At 34.2% G+C, this 21940-nt stretch overlaps 1 protein-coding gene across 1 annotated transcript; it reads right to left on the reverse strand.

Annotated features, from left to right (window-relative positions):
• Window positions 1-2: 2 nt before the first annotated feature.
• Window positions 3-21840, reverse strand: LOC145588594 (uncharacterized). The gene is made up of 23 exons (XM_081645223.1): window positions 21234-21840; window positions 20038-20400; window positions 19457-19589; window positions 17809-17984; window positions 11847-11920; window positions 11658-11693; window positions 11488-11578; window positions 10726-10785; window positions 10357-10516; window positions 9084-9274; window positions 8465-8566; window positions 7714-7824; window positions 5991-6056; window positions 5811-5909; window positions 5013-5153; window positions 3851-3955; window positions 2525-2818; window positions 2255-2436; window positions 2081-2183; window positions 1850-1995; window positions 1434-1513; window positions 839-993; window positions 3-514 (listed from the first exon to the last, which is right to left on the reverse strand). Exons 1-23 carry the CDS (start codon window positions 21588-21590, stop codon window positions 254-256), a joined length of 3486 nt encoding a protein of 1161 aa, XP_081501349.1. The 5' UTR covers window positions 21591-21840; the 3' UTR covers window positions 3-253.
• Between the last annotated feature and the right edge of the window lie 100 nt (window positions 21841-21940).

The following is a 21940-nucleotide window of genomic DNA, read 5'->3' on the forward strand; positions in this document are numbered from 1 at the left end:
TTTATAATAATATATTGAAATTTTCATGCAACAATTGCAATAAGATACACTTCATTCATACATTAAATTTCCTGTACTACCTGACAATTGATTACATGTATCCTAGACTAAACAATATTACAGCAAAATCGTAATACGCACAAGACCTACTGCATACAATCTCCTATAAAACTCCTTCAAAAAGCTGCTCCAAAAAACATCAGTGTGCTCAAACTTAGTGCCTTGAATTTCACTGTTGCATGCTAAGATAGACTCAACAGGTACCAGTGAAGCTAAATTTGGAGAAGTCGGCAATCAATGGTTGTTTCAGGCTGCTATCGTCTTTCTTCTCTTCAGATTCTTCAGAACAATTGCTGCCAGGTATTATATCTTTCTTCTCTTCAGATTCTTCAGAATAATTGCTGCCAGGTATATCTTTCTTCTCTACAGATTCTTTAGAATAATTGCTGCCAGGTACATCTATCAGTAACTCACTGTCATCGTCTAATTTCTCTTCCATTGCAGAACTTTGGTTCTGTACAAAAGGATTAGTGAAATAAAGTTTAAACAGCATAATTTTTGCAATTAAAGAGTAACCATATATCTATAGTAACTTGGCGATCAAGGGCAATAAAAAAATTATACAACTAATCATAAGATTTTTTAAATTATTTTCTCGTTTGTTTTTCACCTCTAAGTCAATATGTGCCTTTGCAGCTTTGCTTATGTTTTTTCATCAACGCTGCACTGTAATAAAATTTAGCTGTCGACATATCTTTTTGGATATAGGTGTAAAATACTACTATAATGCTCTGAAACAATTCTTGTATTTGAAGAATAATTATGAAGTATAATATACCTTACGCAGTGTCTTCTTTTTATTACTTCTTCTGAAACTGGCCAATGCCTTCCTATATAGCTTATTTTCCATACATCGTTGGGTACGTTGGGCTGCAGTAACAGCAGCATGACATGCCACACATAGGGTCCTCATGTTTTCTAATGTGCACTCACCTGCAAAGTTGAATACAGTGAAAAGGCAGCTCAGAGATGACCCCCCCCCCCCCAAAAAAAAAAAAAAACAAAAAAAAAAAAAAAAGAAAAAAAACTTCATATTAAGTAATTTTAACTAACACAGTACTATGAATATTAAATTAAACAAATCACGTGGAATTTACATAAAACCAAGGGGTTCAAAATCTACTAGTAGAAAAGAGTGCATATTGTTTTGGAATTTCCTTCAATATAGAAACATTTATACTGAGGCAAAAGTATGACGAGCAATAAAAGGAAATACTGTCTATAAATGAACTAAAATCCTATAAAATTGCAGTTTACAATTGGTTGCATTCAATTATTCAAACAAAGCACCCATTACAGAACTAAATCATTCAGGACAGAAATATAGCAGTGAATGAAGAAAAAGCATGCAGATTGAAAGAAATGTACCATACCTCCTCCCATGAACACAGCAATTATGTGATCTGCATGCCAGGCATTACCTTCAGTTGGTTCACGAACAAGTTTGTCAAGCCTGATATTTTCAAATTATGGCATTTCAGAAAGGGGAAAAAAAAGTGTAAGTGATACTCAAAATTTCACAAATGCAATAAACAATGGAGCATATGGCATTTGAATTTTACTGATGATCTATATATACTTCAATTTTTCCTGATATTTTAGAAATACATTGTAGAGTTAACATGTCCTGAAAGACTTAACGTATGACAAATGAGTCTAATCTTACAGAAAATGTCACCATTACCATATTTGCGAAAACTATCAAGTACTTGTATTAACCATGACATAAGACATCACAAGCCACAGCTAAAATATAATAAAGATAGCATAGTATGATATGGCCTCATACAATTTTCTGTGCTTAGTCAATTGTGGCGCCTCACGCTCGATATACTTCTCTCTATCTTCCACTGCTAATGGTAATAAGTGCTGCACAAGCTTGTGGCAGTCGAGCTCACAATTTGTACAGACACCACGTTCAATTTGAAATAGCTCCTGAAACCCCAAATAGCAGCGTTCAAGACAAAAACTTTGAAAGACTAGTGTCACATTAATACTGACATGAGTGTAAGATGCGAACCTGACGAAGGTATCTGCCACTAGTCATTGAGCGATACTTATCATAACAGACATTTGAACAGAAAAGATCAAAAAAACCCTTGGGCTTCTTGGCAAAAGTACCTCTGAAAGCAGAGAATTAATTTCAATAATGAACAACTGTAAGAGATCTAGGATACTGCAAAATCATACTCACTGGCAAGGGTTTTGGCAGAATTTGCACAAGGGTTCATCCATTAGTGTCCAATACTGTAAGTGCAATGTCTTCTTCTTTCTACCATCAAGGAGATAAACTTGCTTAAATAATGCATTAGATTGAGGGCAACTTATTTCAAATAATGGTGTATGCCTTCTCTTGCTTCCTCCTTTCAAAAGTCCCTGAGAAGATGCACTAAATATGTTTTAGAAGAGTGTAATTCTGATATAATACAATAAATCTATGGAAATTCATGGCCATTGAATGTACATTTCTATCGTGGTTGTTGCTTTCACTGAGACGCAATAGTTCAATGGCTAAAGGTAACTGCAAAGGCTTTCCAAACAACTTCTTCTTTTCAATGTGTTTCAGGTTCTTCCACTCATTTATGAAGCTCACAATAGCAAGCTGGCAAGTAGGATTCTCCTTGATGAAGACAGAAGTCCACTCGCTGGGATCAGCAGAGATTTCCTCTATCCGGAAATTTTCAGATAATGATCTAGGTGCTGAATCTTCTGCAAGATCACAAATGCACAAGTGGACTCTTCCAGTATACTGACTCACCTACAGCTCAGGTAAAGATTATAGTCATTATTGCAAATTGAAGGTGGACTCATATCAAAACATATTTTTCAGCAACGTGGAAACAAAATTGGAAATATTGAATTTAGTATTCAACAAGATAGAATCAAACATAAATTACCATAATAACAATCCAGGTTAAATCCCATCATTGCCAAATATTATTTTTCGAAATATAAAAAACACATAATATATATTTTATAGATATATAAGGGTTTCTTCTACAGCTATGCTTCAATGACTGAAAATCTTGAAAAAACAAAGAATAGAGAAACCACTAATCTTCCAAGGGTTTCTTCTACAGCTGTGCTTCAATTGCTGAAAATCTTGAAAAAACAAAGAATAGAGAAACCACTACTCTTCCAAGGGGCATGCGTTACATTATGAAGTGCAAAAGTATTTACTTCCACACAACTTGTAGCATGCCTAAGATAGATTTTCAGACAGACAACTTCACTGTAGTTCGCGTTTAATAACACACACAGAGACAACAGCTATTGCATTTACCAAAGTGCAAAAGAATATCAGAATTAAAGGGAAAGAAATATTCACATAGATACCCCTGAAAAGATTGAAAGAAGCAATTCAAAAATCTCATCCTGAAATAATTGGTGGTAGTCCGCATCGTTAAATAAATCCAAACTAAATGACCTTCTACCAGACCATTCCATAACTAGCAAGTTAATGCTAAGAGATTCATAAAAGTATTGAATTGGGTGTTAAAATTCTTCACATAGAATTGAATTCTTCTTCCCCCCCCCCCCCCCCCCCCCACACACACACCCACACCAAACTTCAGCAGCTAATGTGGCAAACGGGAAAAAGTAGATCTGTGCATGAAGTGTATCAATCATATACATAACGATTGAATTGATTATGTATAACAACACATACAAACTCATACGACTTCACGCACAGATTTTAGTGGCATGCTAGAATGAGGACACACCAAGTTTATTTGAAAGAAAGGAGTGTAATACTTAAATGAAGTAAAAAGGTATGTGAAATGCTCACCGCAAAGCGCAGTGAATCCATATTTACTTGGACAAAGCTCTGACTTATAGTCAAACAATCATTCTCTTTAGTTAACTCCTGTGTCACTTTAACCGTTTCATCTGTCTGCATAACATATTGAACATAAGAGTCATCACCTACAAATACAGGATTGATGAAACACAAACTCCTTGTATAAGAATTATATATATATGGAATTCCCTAATATATGGAATTCTCTATTCAACTAAGACCACAAATTATAAAATTTGATAATTTTTTTCTTACTCTAACTACCATAGTGGGTGCTTGCAGGCAAGAAATCTATACATAGAAATATAGAATCTAGTAAATTATACATCACCTTGTTAAAGATGGTCAGACAATTTGATGAGCTGCCCCCTGACCTTTGTAGATAAAAGAAATATTGAGAAGTCCAGTATCCTAAATTTCATAATAATACACTATAATATGATACACTTCTTACTACCTAGGTTTATGCAGTGCAATACCAACAATATATTACTGAACAGATTGTAATCGAGATACAGGACCTATTTACCTAAAACTGGAAACATGTGGAGTAGGAGAGCATTAGACTCTAGACTCAACCGACTTTGGGCTACAATATATATCTAACCCTGTGACATTGTCACTGTCCAAGATGTTTTGGATCAGGCAAATGTCATCCATAAAGGTAATTTTCATGACGATGTGAAAGAGAACCAAAGTATCTAGGTTTAAACCATATGCAATATATATTAAATAGAAAACCCAGTTGAACAATGTCATATAGGAATGAGAGTTTAATGTCAGCAGTTTGGAGGTATAAGGGGAACAGGTCATGTCCATCTGTTATCAGTTCACTTGACTTCCTTTGATTTCTAGTGTCCATAAATAAAATATGACTTTTACCAATGCCCATGGGTTGTGTATCTTTGTAGCAGTATACTTCATTTCTCCTGTTTATTTACAGGGTTTTCTAAATGATGAATAAAAAAATCAAACAAGGGGGGAAGTAAGCAAGAGAAAGTTAAATTCAAATTACAAGTGTTTTCAGAGCATGTTATAACATGACAAACTTGAAATGAGCAAGCCTAAAATTATAAGATTTTAGTACTAAAGCATCATGAATCAGCATGTTACAATTATTGACCAATGTCTCGAGTTCTCATTTACCTACCTTAACATCATCATCATCATACTCTGCTCCATTCTGCTGTACATTTTCATCTGTTGGACACTTCTCAATAGATGGAGCAGCATAACTTGAATTCACACTTTGAAATAAATTCATGTTTCTGATACATGATACATTATCAACCTGTTTGTAATTAAAACAAATTTCACTTCAAAAGTCTACATAAGAAATAGACATCATGCATCGAGGAAACCAATTTCCCAATAATTTTATAACATAATCATATTCTTGGATACTAAAGTTTTGGACAATTTGTAATGCAACTTTTAATCTTTAAAGAGCTGTCCACCAAGTCCAAGGTATAATGCATCTTATAACTTTTATCAACTGCTTGTTAGGTGATAATATCTGTGGTGATGGGAATAATTTGTATGAAAATTTGTAAGAGAAGTCATGTTCCAATGCCCATGGTAATGCTAGTTTACCCAAACGTATCGCTTTAGTCATTTACAACCAAAAGTATCAGCACATTGGGTAGCATAACCATAGACATTAGCATTAATTTTTCTTGATTTATATTTTTATTCCTCAATACTGCCTCCTAAGAACCAAGCTGTAAATTTTTTTATCTTCCTTGACAATAAATAGCCGTCTGAATTTATAACTCAATTTAATTCCAGTGTCACTCCTCTATGTTCCCTAATCCCTTCTTTTTATACATTATTTAAAATCTAGATAAACATTCAATATGATATCCTCCACACTCTATCTGTATTGGTGGATCCTATTTCCGCACAATAATGATCATACAATCCACTGAGAGAAGAAAAGAAAGAGTACCGCAATCTCTCTTATTGCATCATACTTCCCATCAATTGCAGATGAAACACGTTGAATGCTCCTATTCAACTTTCGCCAGCGTGATTCATCAGATGTATCCTAGAGTTCCATGACAAAATTAAACATGAAGGTCACATAATCTAAAATAAGGATATGATAGCCAAAAGGGAGAGAGAAAACCTTTGCACAAAATATGTAAATGTTGACTGCATTGGTTTGTCCTCTTCTATGAGCTCTATCCTCAGCCTAAACAAGCAACTGCAAAGGTTAATCAAAGTTCTACTCAAAAGCAATCATAATACAGATAGCAAATGTGCTTAGTAAATGACATTGAAAAAGAGCTGTTGCTAAGCTAATAGAAGGAAGAAGTGTTTTTAGAAGATAGGTCTCAAACAGGGGCGATGCAACCACACAGGGCCCTCAAAATTGGATATAAATAAATCAAGAGACAGTAATGACTAAAGAGAAGTGGCACAGTGGTGAAGTGCAAGAGTCGTAAACTGAAAGTCCTGAGTTCAAATCCCAGGATGAGATCTGTTGGGTTTTATTTTTCCTTTCACGTTTCTTTCTTTCCTATCCTCTTTATGATTTCTAATTCCCTCCACTCTATGAAAATCCTTTATAATTGACCCTATGTTACTCGGACTTTTTCATTTACCTCACGTGTCCGTGTTGACACGACTCGTGTTGGACACCGACACTTGGACACTTCATTTTTAACTAAAAACACAACTTTTTTCAAGAAAATGGGCGAGTCCGATGCTTGGACACCCGTGTCTAATTTGACACTTCATCTGAGTCCAAGTTACATAGAATTGACCAAAACCAAATTCGTCAGTATCAATAGGCGGTGTTTCAAAACCTGTGTTCTCGTCCGTATCAATAAGGGGGTGTTTCAACCACCTGTGATCTTGTCCGTATAAACAGGGGGTGTTTGAAAAACCTGTTTAACATTACATCCCATGTTTCACACAAAAGTTACTTCCTATTCAGAGATATAGTGAATAATTCCCCATGTCTCCCCACTAAAGGCTGTAATCCTCTACTAATCTATTGATTCTATTTTAAATATTCTAATCACATACAACTACTATAAAATCCTAAAAAGGTTTGAAATCTAATTTGCGTTGTGACATTCGTGACATGGTGTGTGATCAACGCATCATATGTGTTCCTGCAATCACAACGAAACGGTATCTTCAACTCATGAAATCAACCACAAGAATTTACACATCCTACAGTAGACATGTTACACATTGGTCCATTCCATACTCAAAATTGAAGGTGTTGGGTTTTTTTCTATAGAAATCAAAACACATATGTTTTCCTGCGTACCCTTATATGCTTCATCTCCAAAATAGCTCAAGTTAAGAGGGAGAGTCCAGACGCGTCATTGTTTCCTACTTTCATTATACGATCTAATCCTTCTCTCCCTCTCATTTATTTATTTCATTTTAAAAAAAAAACATTATAGAAAGGGAAAGAAAAAAAAAAGTGGGCAACCTTTGGAGTGAAAAATGTTACTTCATGTTGCAATTAATTTCTCACATTCATCATAATACCGGTCAAAGATACTCATAAGAAGATTTCACAGATAGCCAAAGTCATGCTACATAGACAACTTTGTTCCAAGCCCTCACTTTTGAAATGAAGATAGAACACAAAAGTTTCAAAAGGAGTATAGTCCTCTTGAAAAAGGATCTATTATTTCAACCAAAGTCCTAAAACGCTAAGCACAATTAGAAAGCAAACATGCACACTTACTTAGAAATTTTGAGAGTATAGCACACAGAGTCACTTGTGATAGTCAAAGGTGTGCATTGGAGACCGTAAAAAAATAATAAATAAATAAATTATACATCTATGGACTTCAGCACATTATCAATTACCAGCTCAACTATACCTGATGCAAGGAAGTTGGGTCTTTGGGTAGCTCCAGAAAGACCACATTACGAGCCACTGATAGATCCAGTCCTGCATAGCCAACTGTAATTCCGATGATGGCAATCTTGACCTACATCACATAATTTCTGAATGTAAATACAGGATATCAAATCATTATGCCAGTCAAAAAAATTATTGTCGCCTTTAAGATCACTATAATAAACTCATTCAATTTTGATAATAATGCACATTATCTGGGTTGATCCATTCATCATTTCAACCAAATGTATCCATCTACAAGTATAACAGCTTCCATAATTCTTTTTTATTAAATTCTTCAAAACAAGACAGGATGATGACGTGTTTCTGTAGTAGAAACTAGAGTAATTGTAAAAGCATGTCTTTAAATAAAAAAAAGCATGCTAACATATTTCTAAACCTTCGCTAGACATGAAAATTAAAGGGAACACTGGCACTGTGGTCAGCACATGGATAGGAAGACATACACACTGGTCACTGTGGTCAGCACATGGATAGGAAGACATACACACTGGTCACTGTGGTCAGCACATGGATAGGAACACATTGAGCTTGCATACTGAGAATGAACTCATAGTAAGATGGAAGGAATAATCAACTGAGAATGAACTCGTAAGTTGGAAGGAACAATCAACTAAATTCTAGAGGCAAATTCAAATACAGTGAAAATTGCAAAGCATCAAACGATGACAATATAAAGAGCATAAGTGAGGATAAAGAGCATAAGTAACCTCTTTTGATGACTGAAATGACCTCACAGCATTTTGCCTGTCGCAATCAAGTATATTACCATCAATGCGTACAAAACCAATGCCTTTGTTACAAAGGAACGCCTGAAATTGGGTAACCATTCATAAGAATAAACGTAAGAAGTGTATACACATAACACTTCCAAATAGCTAATCTTTTCCATTTAATCTTAGGTTTGTTAACTTCCTGCTCAATTTAGAAAAAAAGATATAAGCCTTATCTTAGGTTTAAATGGGGCTTTCTATTTTTTGGAAATCGCCATGCCCCACAGATTGATCAATTACCATGGAAATGGAAGTCCCTATGTAGCTTGCTACTAAAGGGTAGTTTCTTAACAGGGAAGGAGGTGGGGTAAAAGGAACGAGCTAAGTTCTCTTAACTATAATGTACATTGGTCCATAAAAAGGTGGTCCTCTTACGAACGAATGGATTCAATTTTATCATTTTGCGGTTGCTGAAAGTAAATTTATACAGCCAGAGAACACAACTATCACGGTATATTTGCAGCTTTAATAATGACATAACAATTCCATCATTTTTAAAGTTGGTGAGCCAACATTGGCAACACCTGAAGCAAGAGAAAAATGAAGAGCTCCTCACCTGTAATTTATCTAGGACCTTGAGATGGTGAGCAAATATTATCATTTTGTGAGAACTCGCATCCAGCTCGGTATTATTTGAGTCATCTGCTTCGGTAACAATAGGGTGAAGGGAAAGCCACTCAAAAAATCCAAGCACCTTAGAAATACCAAGCACTTGATCAGAGAGCTCTCGGTCATCCCCTCCAGTGTCTGCAGACAAAAAGAATCACCCCAAAGTGAGAACCATCTATTTGGTGCCATCATGAGGGATCATAATTCACTTTGAAACCACCAATGTAGACATAAATGATTGACCTATTTACTACACTAACTTATCACATTTACCATACCATCACATACTAGAGGAAACAAGCAACAATCAGTCCAAAATTAACTTTAATCTGGTTGTATATACATTTAAAAAAAAATAAAAAAATAAAAAAGAATTAAATTTTAAAAAATAAAAAAATAAAAAACCTTATAATATGTCATTCAATTTGCAACGGATATTTTAAAGCTTAATACTATTATACTATATTAGAAACTGATAGCATCCTTTTTAAAAAAAAATATTTATATATATTAAAAAAAACACGGAAACAAGGTACAAATATCATGAGAGCAGAGAAGAAAAGGAAACCAACCGAACCCCCCCCCCCCCCCCCCAACCAAAAAAAAAAAAAAAAAAGCCTCAAGGGATCAGAAAGTACGAGTGTAAATAGAGTAGAGGGAAAGCAATTAAGCATCTTTGGATTGTAGTGATTATGACAACCAACCAAGCAAAGATAAATGTAAAGAATCATTAGATTTCAATAAACAAACTCAGAAACAAGCAAAGACTCAGTGAAGCCTTTGGAAGGCTTTCACATATTTATAATTTCTTTTGTTATGAACCGACAAAGAAGACATGTCATTACTCATTAAAGCCTTGACGGCAGTTTGAAGTATTATTCTCACATAACTTGATTTCCCAAGCTCTTACATGCCCATAAGACCATAGGTAAATGGAACATGTACATCTAAAAGCTCAAAAAGAGTATAGATGTATTATTCTCATATAGCTTGATTTCCCAAGCTCTTACATGCCTATAAGACCATAGGTAATGGAACATGTACATATAAAAGCTCAAAAAGAGTACACATGTATTTATCCTTATGAGCTGCAGTGTAATTTAGGCAAAGCTGAACTAGAGCAGGATCACTCCAAATCATAAGTAAATAGGAAAAGGACAATACAATAAGACAAAATCATGACATTGCAAATAAATTTAAATCTTAGAGTTTTATCGTACCGTTATCACCATCTTTACCAGCATGATTAGTATGTGACTCTCCCAGATTTGCCACAACATTCTTTGCAATAACAATGTCTGCTTTTTTTAAAGATAAGCTTATAATTTGTCTACGTTTAGGCGGTAACTGCACTAGCAAATGCTCCTTCAAACGCCGTATCTATAAAGCAGAAGCGAATATAGGTAAGTTGGATATATGTAGTCTAAGAAATATCCAAATTTCAAATATCGGCAGAAAAGAAATTGCAACAAAGAAACCCAAAAGTTTATCAACCAATAAACTCTTTACTAGTTACATGCATATGAACAGAGTATATAAGATGAAAAAAGCTCAATAGATCCATGATCAAGTAGAGAAGAGAGGAACACCATGACAGTTTGTCTAAGTAAAACATTCAGCTCCTCCAAACGGGTGCCCCTTGAGACATCCTACAACAGATGCAGGAAGATTGGGTTAATTGACTTGCAATAATTTCAGAGACTTGTAATAAATTCTAAATTAAATTACTTCTACACAGCCAAAACTTAATAATAATTACATTTGTGGGGAAAAAAAAAAAAAAAAAAAAAAGGAAGAGGATCACTTGTTCTCTTGCAACAAGGCAATCGATACAAAGAGAGCCATGGGACTTTGGGAGGTGAACTCTTTCACGAACAATATCACGAAAGTATTATTAGTTATAGCCGAATATAGATTTCATGTGTCAAGCCCAATTTTGCTTTGAGAATGGCACTAGTTCTTTAGAGACGAAACAAAATGTTCCAAAGGAGCTCAATCTAGTTTGGATTGAATTTAACACCAAGTACAAGCTAATATTCTAAGAAGAAAGGAATACCCTGGATAGTGGATATCTTAACCAAACCAAGTACTGCTCCAATTATGTAGGTTGATAACACATAGACATTTCTTCCATACAACTCAAGTAAAGACTTGCCACTGAATGCACGACATTGTATAATACACTTTAAGCATTTTAAAATGTGTCTTAATCTATTTAAACAAAAGATGGATAACTCATTCATTACCTAAAAATATAGTTTGAACAAATGCTTAATTTTTAAAATTTACGTAATTCTTTTCCTTAGATAAGGATGAGGTAATTCAAATTCAATGAAGGATACAAACTTTACCATGAACGTCTTTCCTTTATGATTGTTGATAAGTTTTGCAGAACAATAAGTATTTGCATACTCATACTTGTCCTTACCCAGCAGGCCAGGCCTAAAAGAGAAAAAATCACCTTAGAATTTCACAAGGCAAGGAAAGTTAGATTTATGCAACATAAGATAAAGAAGCTCACCATAACATATTTATCTGATGATAAATATCAAATGGCCTATGATCACCTAGCAAGAATTTCACTGTTTAGACATTCACAGAAATTGAAAGAAAAATATCCACAGCATGACAAGATTAAAAATAGAATGCCAAGACTTTATGAAGATAATGCCATTAATTGCACTATTGAAGCTTTGGCGGTATGTGTAACCTTGACAAAGATGGTGTTCCTGACAGCAGAATTATGCGTTTAGCCTCAGATGCCACATCGAGAACAGCTTGTATCTATTAACAAGAAAAGGCATCAAGTTAAGGTGTGTTATTGGGCAAAAAGCAATTAAGGATACTATATAATAAATGACCTGCAGTTGGATCATTTGCAAATGACAAAACCCAATATTTTAATAACCATGATACATAGTATTTAATTCCAGGCAAAAGAATGGTAGCGATTTGGCCTTGTACAAATTCTGTTCTTCATGTCCAACTCTGATCAGATTTAAAAATTCATCGCATTGACTAATTTAGACTAGAGCACTGGCAGCCAAAATGGAACATTAATAATGAAAAAACAAAATCTCTGTGGCACACTTTATTTGTGATAACTTGGACGGGTAGATACCCATCAATGACTACTCTACATTCTATGCTGTCAAAAAAAAAAAAAAAAAAAAAGACTACTCTACATTCTAAAGTAAAACAGTAAGACTCAGTTCAATTCACCTTACTTAATCAAATCAAACCACTCTAAGCAAGTTCTGATCGGATATGAACTGAAAAAGAGAGAGAGAGAGAGAGAGAGAGAGAGAGAGTTCAGATCATATCACATCAGAAAAAAAATTATAAAATAAAATAAAATAGATCATATCAATATAACTTATTTTACACATTGTTATTGTTGTTGTAAGCCAATATAATTCATTGATCATCACTCATTATTGCTAGCTTCTAAAGAGAAAATGCCAGAGTTCCGCTCCCATTTAAGAGATGTAATTTGAGCTTTAACAAATGTTCTGACAAGGTAATCTCTCCTCTACTTCAGAACCCACATCATGAGGCTCAACAAGGAAAAAAAAAAGGAGACAGCATATACGTTTCCGAATTCATAGGCATGTCTTAAACTATGGGAAGGATTACTTAAGAAAGAGGGTTGAATGATTTATTTTCCACGGTAAACTGAATATGACTCTAATTTATCCACCAAACCCCTTAATGACCCTAAACTTCTTGGGTCTGCATAAATGGATTGCTCTTGCTCAATAAACTTTCTTCCTCGTAATGTTGCCCAAAAATCAATAAAATTGACTTAACCTTATGGACATACTGCTTTACCTTCTGTACCAACTACCAAAGGGACCTTTGCCATAGGCGCAGGGAATGATTTGATGATACCCTATTGCACTTATCATTTTCTAGTAGTTTAGGACTTATCAAATTCTAGTAGCATACGAAAATTGCTGATACAATCTTCACCTCTGCAAGAAAGTTTAGCTCATAATAAGCAGACCGCTCACAAAATCACAAGACTTTTAAGTCGACTAAACATGTCAAGCTACAAACTTTACATTTGGGACTCAAAATTTATAGTCGTCAATACTTGTGACACAAAGTTAGCTTCACTATATGTATAAATAACTCTGGATGACTACACTGCGCTTTTCTTAGCACACCCTCATCAGATGCCTTACGAAAAAGTTTAATATTGGGTGGGTGGGCATTTATGGTTGTTTGTGAGCTCAAGAGCATGATCATGCATTCATGCACCCATCTTCCATTCTTTTCATTGTCATCACAACCTCATCATTTCATCAATGCCAAAGATGAACTCTTTTCTCTTCTCAAAAGCCCTTCCAAGCTCAACCAACATGATTTACATGATCTTATCCAACTTCCAGCTACACCTATCTGAATACAAGAACCAAACTGTCAATGAGCAGCTTGAGCCAGGCTTAGCTAAAACTTGTTTGTGTTTGTTTAAATATATGAATATACCAATTAGTCATGAGTTTAAAAGCTCATTTACATTATAATATGAGATTGACCACAGATAGATTTGTTACTCATGAACAACAGCAAACAAAATAAAATACGTATGATTTATGTTCATTTCAAGATTATCAAGAGATAATTTGGAGGTTTTTTGTTCATTTTAAATTCTTTACAAATTTCTAATTTTGGTTTCATGACTAATGCACCGTGAATATCAATCAATATCTTTGAATCTTTAATTCAGACATACATGCCAATAATGAACATATTTTTAATTTTAATAGAAAGCTTAAACTTGAGCTCCATTACATTAAAAACGCTTGAGCATAAACAAGATGATACTCAGAATAAACCACACCCACTAAAATGATGTTGTCACTTCAAACCCTACCACTCAATCTTCATTCTCTTCCCTTTGATTATACTACTTTGGTTATACTGTAAATAATGCCAATATAGCACATTATCAACAAGCCATATATAATGCCATTAGAAGTTAATCTCTAGCACTATAATTCTAATGAAGACTTGGTGAAGCTTCCCAATAATAAGACTCCACAAAAACCCAAAGCATGTAATACATGAAGAAGCTCCCATACTTCAAATATAGGGTCCAAGCACATCATCCCCCTCCATCTCACCCGTAGCAATAAATTTCCCACCCTTCAGGACTCTAACATGGCCTCAATAATATTCTTTTGAAACAAAAACTATAAAAAATAGTGATCAATAATCTTATTCAGAATGGCTTCTTGATGCACTGCACTCGTCCTTTCAGCCTCTAAAAGAAAAGGATTCATTTCTCAATAACGAAAGCAAAATAAACCCTTAAGAAGGAACTCAAGTCTCAACAAATTCATTGTATATGGCTATACGTCTCAACCTCAGTCTGAACAACACTCATTTATTCTAGCTCATCAAGCCCCTTGTAAACTGCCTATTTCCTTCCTCAAACATTACAGTTTCATACTTCTTTTCAACAAACATATAGCCTAAAAAACTGCACAAAAGAAAGCTGCTTCCAAAGATATCAATAAAAGCAGAAAGTCTATACCATACTGAATCTATTTGAATTGAAGGCTATTTAGATATTAATGGCTCTGTAGCCTCTGTTTGGTATGAGCAATCGGCATAGCTTTAGCAAATTTGCATTATAATCAATAGTGAAGGGGAAAATACATCTAAAAAGTGAAATAATCCAACACACATTATTACAATTGTTTAACTCAAGCAAAATGTTTCCACTATAATATAATGAGCAAAGAAATTTTGAATAAAAGGAAGCATGATAAAAAGTCTAATTGAGTTTTTTTTTTTTTTCACCATAAAATTGTTCCTACATCAACTGCAATATCAGAACCTAACCCCAATTATGGTTTGGCTACATGAACCAATAATATATCTTCTGTAATCACCAACCAAGATCCTCTCCCTCCATTACTCTACAAAATAGTGATATAATTCAAGAATTTATCTACAGTCAAAATATTCTCGTCATTGAAAATTGTTTTTAAATGACTTACACCATTGCACGTTCAAGATCATTCCAGAAATCTGACATGATTTGATCAGAGGTAGTAGATCTTCTTCATGGGATTCAGCTTTTTTAAATTTCTAATTTTCATGGTATTCCTGGAACTAGAAATGGGGAGCCACTTTTCCCCATTAAAGTAGAGATGATTATAAATGAGGGATAGCAAGATATTTATATCTTTATTAGATAAAGGGTTTGCCTACAATTTTACTAATACAAAGGATACCAATGGAATTCATATTCAACAACCCTAAGTTTTTTTTTTTTTTTTTTTGACGGGAACAACCCTAAGTTCAGAACATGTTCTCCTACAATTGAAATATATTTTGACTTGATTAAGGCGTTCTAATCTGTTTTAGTTAAGGTCTGCTCTGATCTGGTTTCTATCTCGGACTAGATTTTGACTGTAATGTATAAGAAAAAACAGTACCTTGTTGAATTTGTCTCAATCTGTTTTTTCACAAATCTTTTTTTTTTTCCTCTACAATATTTAGTCACACAATCATATATATTTTTAAAAAAAAAAGTAAGTAAATAGAAATAAGAAGTTTAGGTTTAAATCTTTTGGGTTCAGTTTGATCCGACCTTGCATGATTATAAAAAAGAATTAGTAATAAGTTTCCGAAATAAGATAAATAGAATATGTTGGAATATGACTCGATAGAATATGTTGGAATATGACTTGGGAATCTATCAAGGCTTGGCATATAAGCTAAGGGAATGAATTAATGTGTTAAGCAAGGAACCATTGGATGGGTCAACTTCAACTGGGCATATCTCTCAAACTACTTGGAGTTTTGAGGTGATTTAAGTTGGAGGTGAAAGCTTGTTTCAAGAGCTTTCCAATCATAAGTCAAATGCTTAATTCCGATAAGAAAAGAGGAAGTTATGGATGTTTTATTGTGAGCTGTCTGTGCTGACCTGAACAGGGCTGTACATCTGTGCCGAATTTGGCACATCCGTGCAGCTGCAGTTCCAGACAATCAGTAGCTTCTAGATTCATTTATCCTCCGTGCCAACCTGATACTCTGACCCACTTTATCGAGGATATAAATACCCAATTGGGGTTATTTTATTATTCATCCACAAATTGAGAGAGACACATTTGAGGGCTTGAGTTCTTGTTTTGTAACCCTTGTGCTTTAGAGTGGAAATTAGTGGGAGATTACTCTTGTAAACCATAATTAAAATCAATACAAACATTTGCATGAAGGATTTTCACACCTTCCAATTTCTTGTCTCTTTTACTATCAAAATTCTTAATTGTTCTTTGCTAATTACTTCAATTATCAACCATTTGCTCTAACAGAATAAGTTTTATGACACTATACACACAATTGTGCAACACAACATTACTATTATTTTGTAAAGCACAAAAGGAATTTAATCCAACTAAATGTCAGCTCTAAATTAGAGATATATCCTTTAGGTGAATATCTTAACCCTTAAGGGAATTGTTTAACAAATTTTAGGATAAAAAGATTAATTTCAACAAATTTTAGGAGAATGTTATAACCCTTAAAGGTACCACCATTAAACACAATCAATCAATCAATCAAAGTCTTAATCCCATACTTGGTCAGCTACATGAACCAAAAGTGATTATTCCATGTAGTCATCGACAAAAACCTTCCTCTTCGATCCCTTACAATCAAATGTTTCATCCTCATGCAAATCTATATACTTCATATCCTTCCTACCTCCTCCCAACCAAGTCATTTTCAGTCTCCCTCTTCCTCGTTTAACCCCTCCATGGTCCCACTCTTACACTCTTCGTACCAGTGGTCCCTCGGATCTCCGTCTTACATGCCCAAACCAACGCAGGTGATTTTTCCTTAGTTTGTGTGCAATGCCTGTCACACCCACTTTCTTGCAAATAACCTCATTTCTAATGTTCCATTAAACACAATAGAGTATTAATACATGACAAAGCATTTTGAAATGGTGTTCAATGTTAAGGGGCTAAATTTTGTGCTAGCATACCGCCTTCTTGTTTAGAGGGCAAAAAAATGAATGGATCATAGAAGAGTAATAAGCTTCCATCAACACTCCATTTTCCATGTCAATTCTTTTAAATAAACATATATATAAAAAGTAGGAAGTCTTTTTTGGTTGTAAGATAATTATTGGAATTAAAAAGAAAAGCATACAACCACAAAACAAGAAATCCTTAAATTAAAAATATAAAGAAAAGCTTCTACAGTCCTACGACCACAACACTAATATCACAATTTCAACTTTAAATTTCCCATACCTATTAATTATCTATAAAGTACTTGCAAAAGTGGTGCAGGGAAAACAAAGGCCCCTAAAACAAACCAGCTAAGACAGCTGAATAACCATGTTAGGTTTAAAAAAAAAAAAAAAAAAAAAAAAAATACATAGTAGCCTTTTTATATAGTAACATGATCTGGGTCCAAAAAAAAAAAAAAAAAAATCTAATCTTCTACTCTATAAATGATCCATTCTTCTCATAACAAGTGTTTAGAGCTTACAAAATCACGTTATTACGACTTAGATAACCAACTGTAGCAAAATTATGCAACTAGAAACAAAATCTAGGATTGTTTAAGCAAACATACAAAATTACAGCCAAGTCATGTGCTCACCAACAATATTCCGATAAAACAAGGGAAATGAAATAATCTACCTCTCCGGGCTCTGATTTCTTCTTTGAACATCGTATATGATGTGATTCATCGACTATCATGATACTCCATTCCCATTTCATTATACTGTCTCGCAAGCGTTTAAGCATAGTATAAGAAATGACAACAACTTTTGGATGTCTCTTCAAATGCACAGGATTGTCTTTATAACCAAATACTGAAAAAAAGATATGTGCAAGTGTTAAAATCAAAACAAGACAAACATCACCTGCTTTTACAATTTGATCTAGTAAGAAGAAGCTAAAGCAAGCAATACTTATCAAATTTCCAATAACTATAAGTTATACTTCATTTCAATCAAAGATTCAAAGGACTACTTTTGCATTTGTGACAACTTTTTTTTAACGTAATGTAGAAATTCTTTCAACATATAATATGCCAAAAATATATGTAGTTAGATATGGGATAAAGTGGTGAAAAAAAAATCACAATGCTCCCATATTTGTAATACACTTAGGCCATGTTCTATTCACCTTTATTTTCACTTATTTTGAATAAATTCATATGACATAAGTTCTGGAGAAATAAGTATAAGGGTGACCCAAGTTCATTACAAAAATACATTTTAATAAGGTCTAATAAGAAAATCAGGTGAATAAAACACACCCTTAGAGGGTGAAGGAATTATATCAGCAATTTCTTTCTAAGGTGGATGATATCAAGCAGTCTTTTCTTTAAAAAAAAAATAAAAATAAAAAATAAAAGCCAGAAGCGACTCCCAAAAATTGCAGGCAGTAGCTAATAGGGCTACTTACAACACACCCTACACACGCGTAAACCCATAATGAAAACAAAAGCAAGCACGTAAACTCTTATCTGTGATTATAATGAAGTAAGAAGGACCCAAAGAGCAATACATCTTCTAGCTAGAAAGTGGTATACTTATGTATCAACATGCCAAAAATTGCTCAGCCATATGTTAACAAAAAGATAATAAGAAAGTACTACAACAGTTAAGCTCATCATTAAATGTTATTATGGAAACAAGATGAAACTGATAAAATGAACAACGGGTCATAAATCAGAAGCCAGTAAGCCATAAGCAAAGAAAAAAAATGGTCTTTAAACTCCCTATGCAAATAGCCAATCTAGATAGTTATCATTCATTTACAAAGATATTATTTGAGAGAACAATGATGAGTCCCAGGCCAAACTCTCTAATCTAATCAGAATACTATGCTCTAACCATAGTTCATCCAATGAAAATAATTGCCATTCCTAAGAGGACAGGAAAGATCTTAAGGTGCATTGGCTTCTTAGGCCCCGTTCACTTCAACTTATTTTTGCTGAAATTATTTTTATTGAAACAAAATTATATTTGCTGAATTTAAATTACTTTTACTGAATTTAAATTAATTTTACTGAACTGAAATTATTTTTGCCGAATTGAAATTATTTTTGCTGAACTGAAATTATTTTTACTGATTTTCTGTTATAATTCTTTTTTAAGATAACTGAATTTTACTAAACTGAACTTATTTTTACTTAATATTATTTATTTTAGGTGAAATGAACAGGGCCTTACAGGTATGAAAGAGAAAAAGGAGTATTAGCTAAAGAAATTAATAGTAAAGAGAAAAAGGAGTATTAGCTAAAGAAATTAATAGTAAAGGTCATCCAGGACAGTACCAAGATGGATATCAGCTGGCAAATAAGAAGGAAGCCAACGCTCCAATTCTTCAGCCCATGCATAGCGCAAAATAGCAGGGCAAACAACAAGTATTAAGCCTTCATCAGCAAAGCAGCTTGCAATGGCAATGGCCTGAAACAAAGAAAACATCATGTAAATGAAGTGGATTACATCCTCGCAGGAAACAACAAAATAACAAATGTAATATATATACTCATTCAATTTATAAAGCCTTCCTTGGATTTTAATGATCAAAACATTTTCCTTATTTGGAAGTTGCTTATAAAATGCAACATCAATAAACTTGGCTATGGGTTCTCTCTATCTCTCTCCTTATCACAAGGATCCCTCTTTTCATCCATCTCTATCTCTCTCCTCTATACAAGGGCTCCTAAACAATGTATATTCCATATCATCATATTAAACTTCATGAGCACATGCAAATTCTATATTAAGATCATCACAGGTTCAGGTTACAGCATACTCGTACAAAAGAAGGGACCAAAACTCAAGACAATAAGAAAGGAACAATGCGTAAACCAAGCAAGAAAGTGAGTTGATATATCAAAGCTCATGCTACCTGAAGGGTCTTTCCAAGCCCCATTTCATCAGCAATAAGACACCGACCCCCCCTTTGCAATCCAAATTTTAGTCCATCAAGCTGAAAAGGCAAGAGAGTATCCAATAATTTTCCTGGCAGCTTCTTTATCAGTTCCTCGACCTTCTCATCAGACAAATGCTCAGGCCTACACGGTGTCCATTTTCCAGGCATGTGGGAATGAGAAAGTTTCATCATCACATTATAAGTTGTCCATGGTATTTCTTCAACTTCTTCAATGTCAGTGCAGTTCTTTAAGCATTTAAGAACTGTGTCGTAATATGTAAGCTTATAAACAGACGCCTTCCCACCACCATGGATTTGTGTATAATGTGTAGACATAACCTAGTCAAAGAAGAGAACACAAACAACACAAATCAGGGACGTTTATGCAGAGATTAGAATAGCTTCAACACACATTGCTCCAGCTAAGTTAACACACAAAGTCACAATGAGACACCAACCCATAACTTCACATTGTTATTCATCATATAGAAGCTCAGCAACCACCAAATAAATTAAATTTTCAAAGAAACATTGTACAGATAATTGTGCATTGTTGGGGACTAATACAAATCCTTCACTGACAAATTAATTAATTGCACATCCAAGTTTGTTCTGTTCCCATTCATGATAAACTCTAGAAATGAAATCTCAAAACAACTTCACATGAATAGAATCAAATGCAGCAACAATCATACAGGACCACCAGAACACAATAATAAAAAGCTTAGCATGAACTGCATTCTCAAAATAAACCAGGATTGCAGAATGCAACGATTATAATTAAACAACAGTTCACACCCGAAGGAAAATTAAAAACAACAATCTCTGTTCATCAAACACAATAGGATAATACTTCAAGCAAAAAATGAAAACATGAAATGAATCAAGTTTAACATATATATACCACAATTTCCACACATACACACAAAAAAAATGCAAAACCCACTTAAATCCAAGTAAAACCCCAATTCAACTAAAACCTTCTTCAATCTTTTTTCATTCAAACACAATTGGATAATACTTCCAGAAAAAATCAAGCTTAATATGCCACAATTCCCAAACAAATGCAAAACCCATGAAAATTAAAACATGAAGCTTAAATCCAAGAAAAAACCCCAATTCAACTAAAACCCAACAATGAAATATAAATCCCAAAACCCCCAAATGCTTACATTTGAAAGACAAGCCTCAATAATTTGAAAGCAATCATCTTGACCCGGAAAGCGAAACCCTTGAACTAGGCTAGGATTAATGGAGAAAGAATCAGGAGAACAGATTTCGAGTCGAACCCGAAACCTCAAAGGCGGAGAAACAGGTTCATTTTTGGAGGGAACGGGTAAATTGGTTGATGGGTCGATTACTTTCCGTGATTTGAATGATTTCCAGTAATCAATTGGGTGTTGAGGGTTTGATATTGAGGATGCTTGGCGCTTGGCTAAAAGCGACAATGCACGTAAACGATTGGTTTCGATCCTTTGCTTTAACTCTTCGGTGAGTTCTGGTGATGGCGGAGATGGGTCTTCCGCCATTGTTGATTAAAGAAGGTGGGTTCTAGTACACTGCTCTTACTGCTTTGTTTTCCTTTCTTTTTTGAGTTTTAGGGGGAAAATGAGGAAAGGAGAGAGCTTCGATGCTAACGCGGGCAAAGGAAGGTTTGAAGACTTAAAATTGCCGGTTTTCGGATTTTGACTTATAGGTTTTGCTCCTCACAATGTAAAGATGGCATTGGATCGTGTTGGTGACTTGATAATATAAATTAGAAATAAAAACACCTTTTAATTAATGTCTACCAAGGTTTGGAAACGACAAAAGTCAAACCCCTTGTACTCCATACTAACTAGTGCAGAGAGGAGACATATTTTGCCTATAGTACAAGTTT

Source organism: Chenopodium album, chromosome 2 (genome assembly GCF_948465745.1).
Source record: "Chenopodium album chromosome 2, dcCheAlbu1.1, whole genome shotgun sequence".
In the NCBI taxonomy this organism is placed as follows: Eukaryota; Viridiplantae; Streptophyta; class Magnoliopsida; order Caryophyllales; family Amaranthaceae; genus Chenopodium; species Chenopodium album.

What these genes read in the sequence shown, in the direction of transcription:
- LOC145588594 (XM_081645223.1), bottom strand. Translation starts at nt 21,590, where the DNA reads ATGGCGGAAGACCCATCTCCGCCATCACCAGAACTCACCGAAGAGTTA. An exon ending in ACCCAACTTCCTTGCATCAG is followed by an intron (nt 6,057 to 7,713) that starts GTATAGTTGAGC and finishes TTGCTTGTTTAG; the next exon opens with GCTGAGGATAGAGCTCATAG. An exon ending in TTCTGCCAAAACCCTTGCCA is followed by an intron (nt 2,184 to 2,254) that starts GTGAGTATGATT and finishes CTCTGCTTTCAG; the next exon opens with AGGTACTTTTGCCAAGAAGC.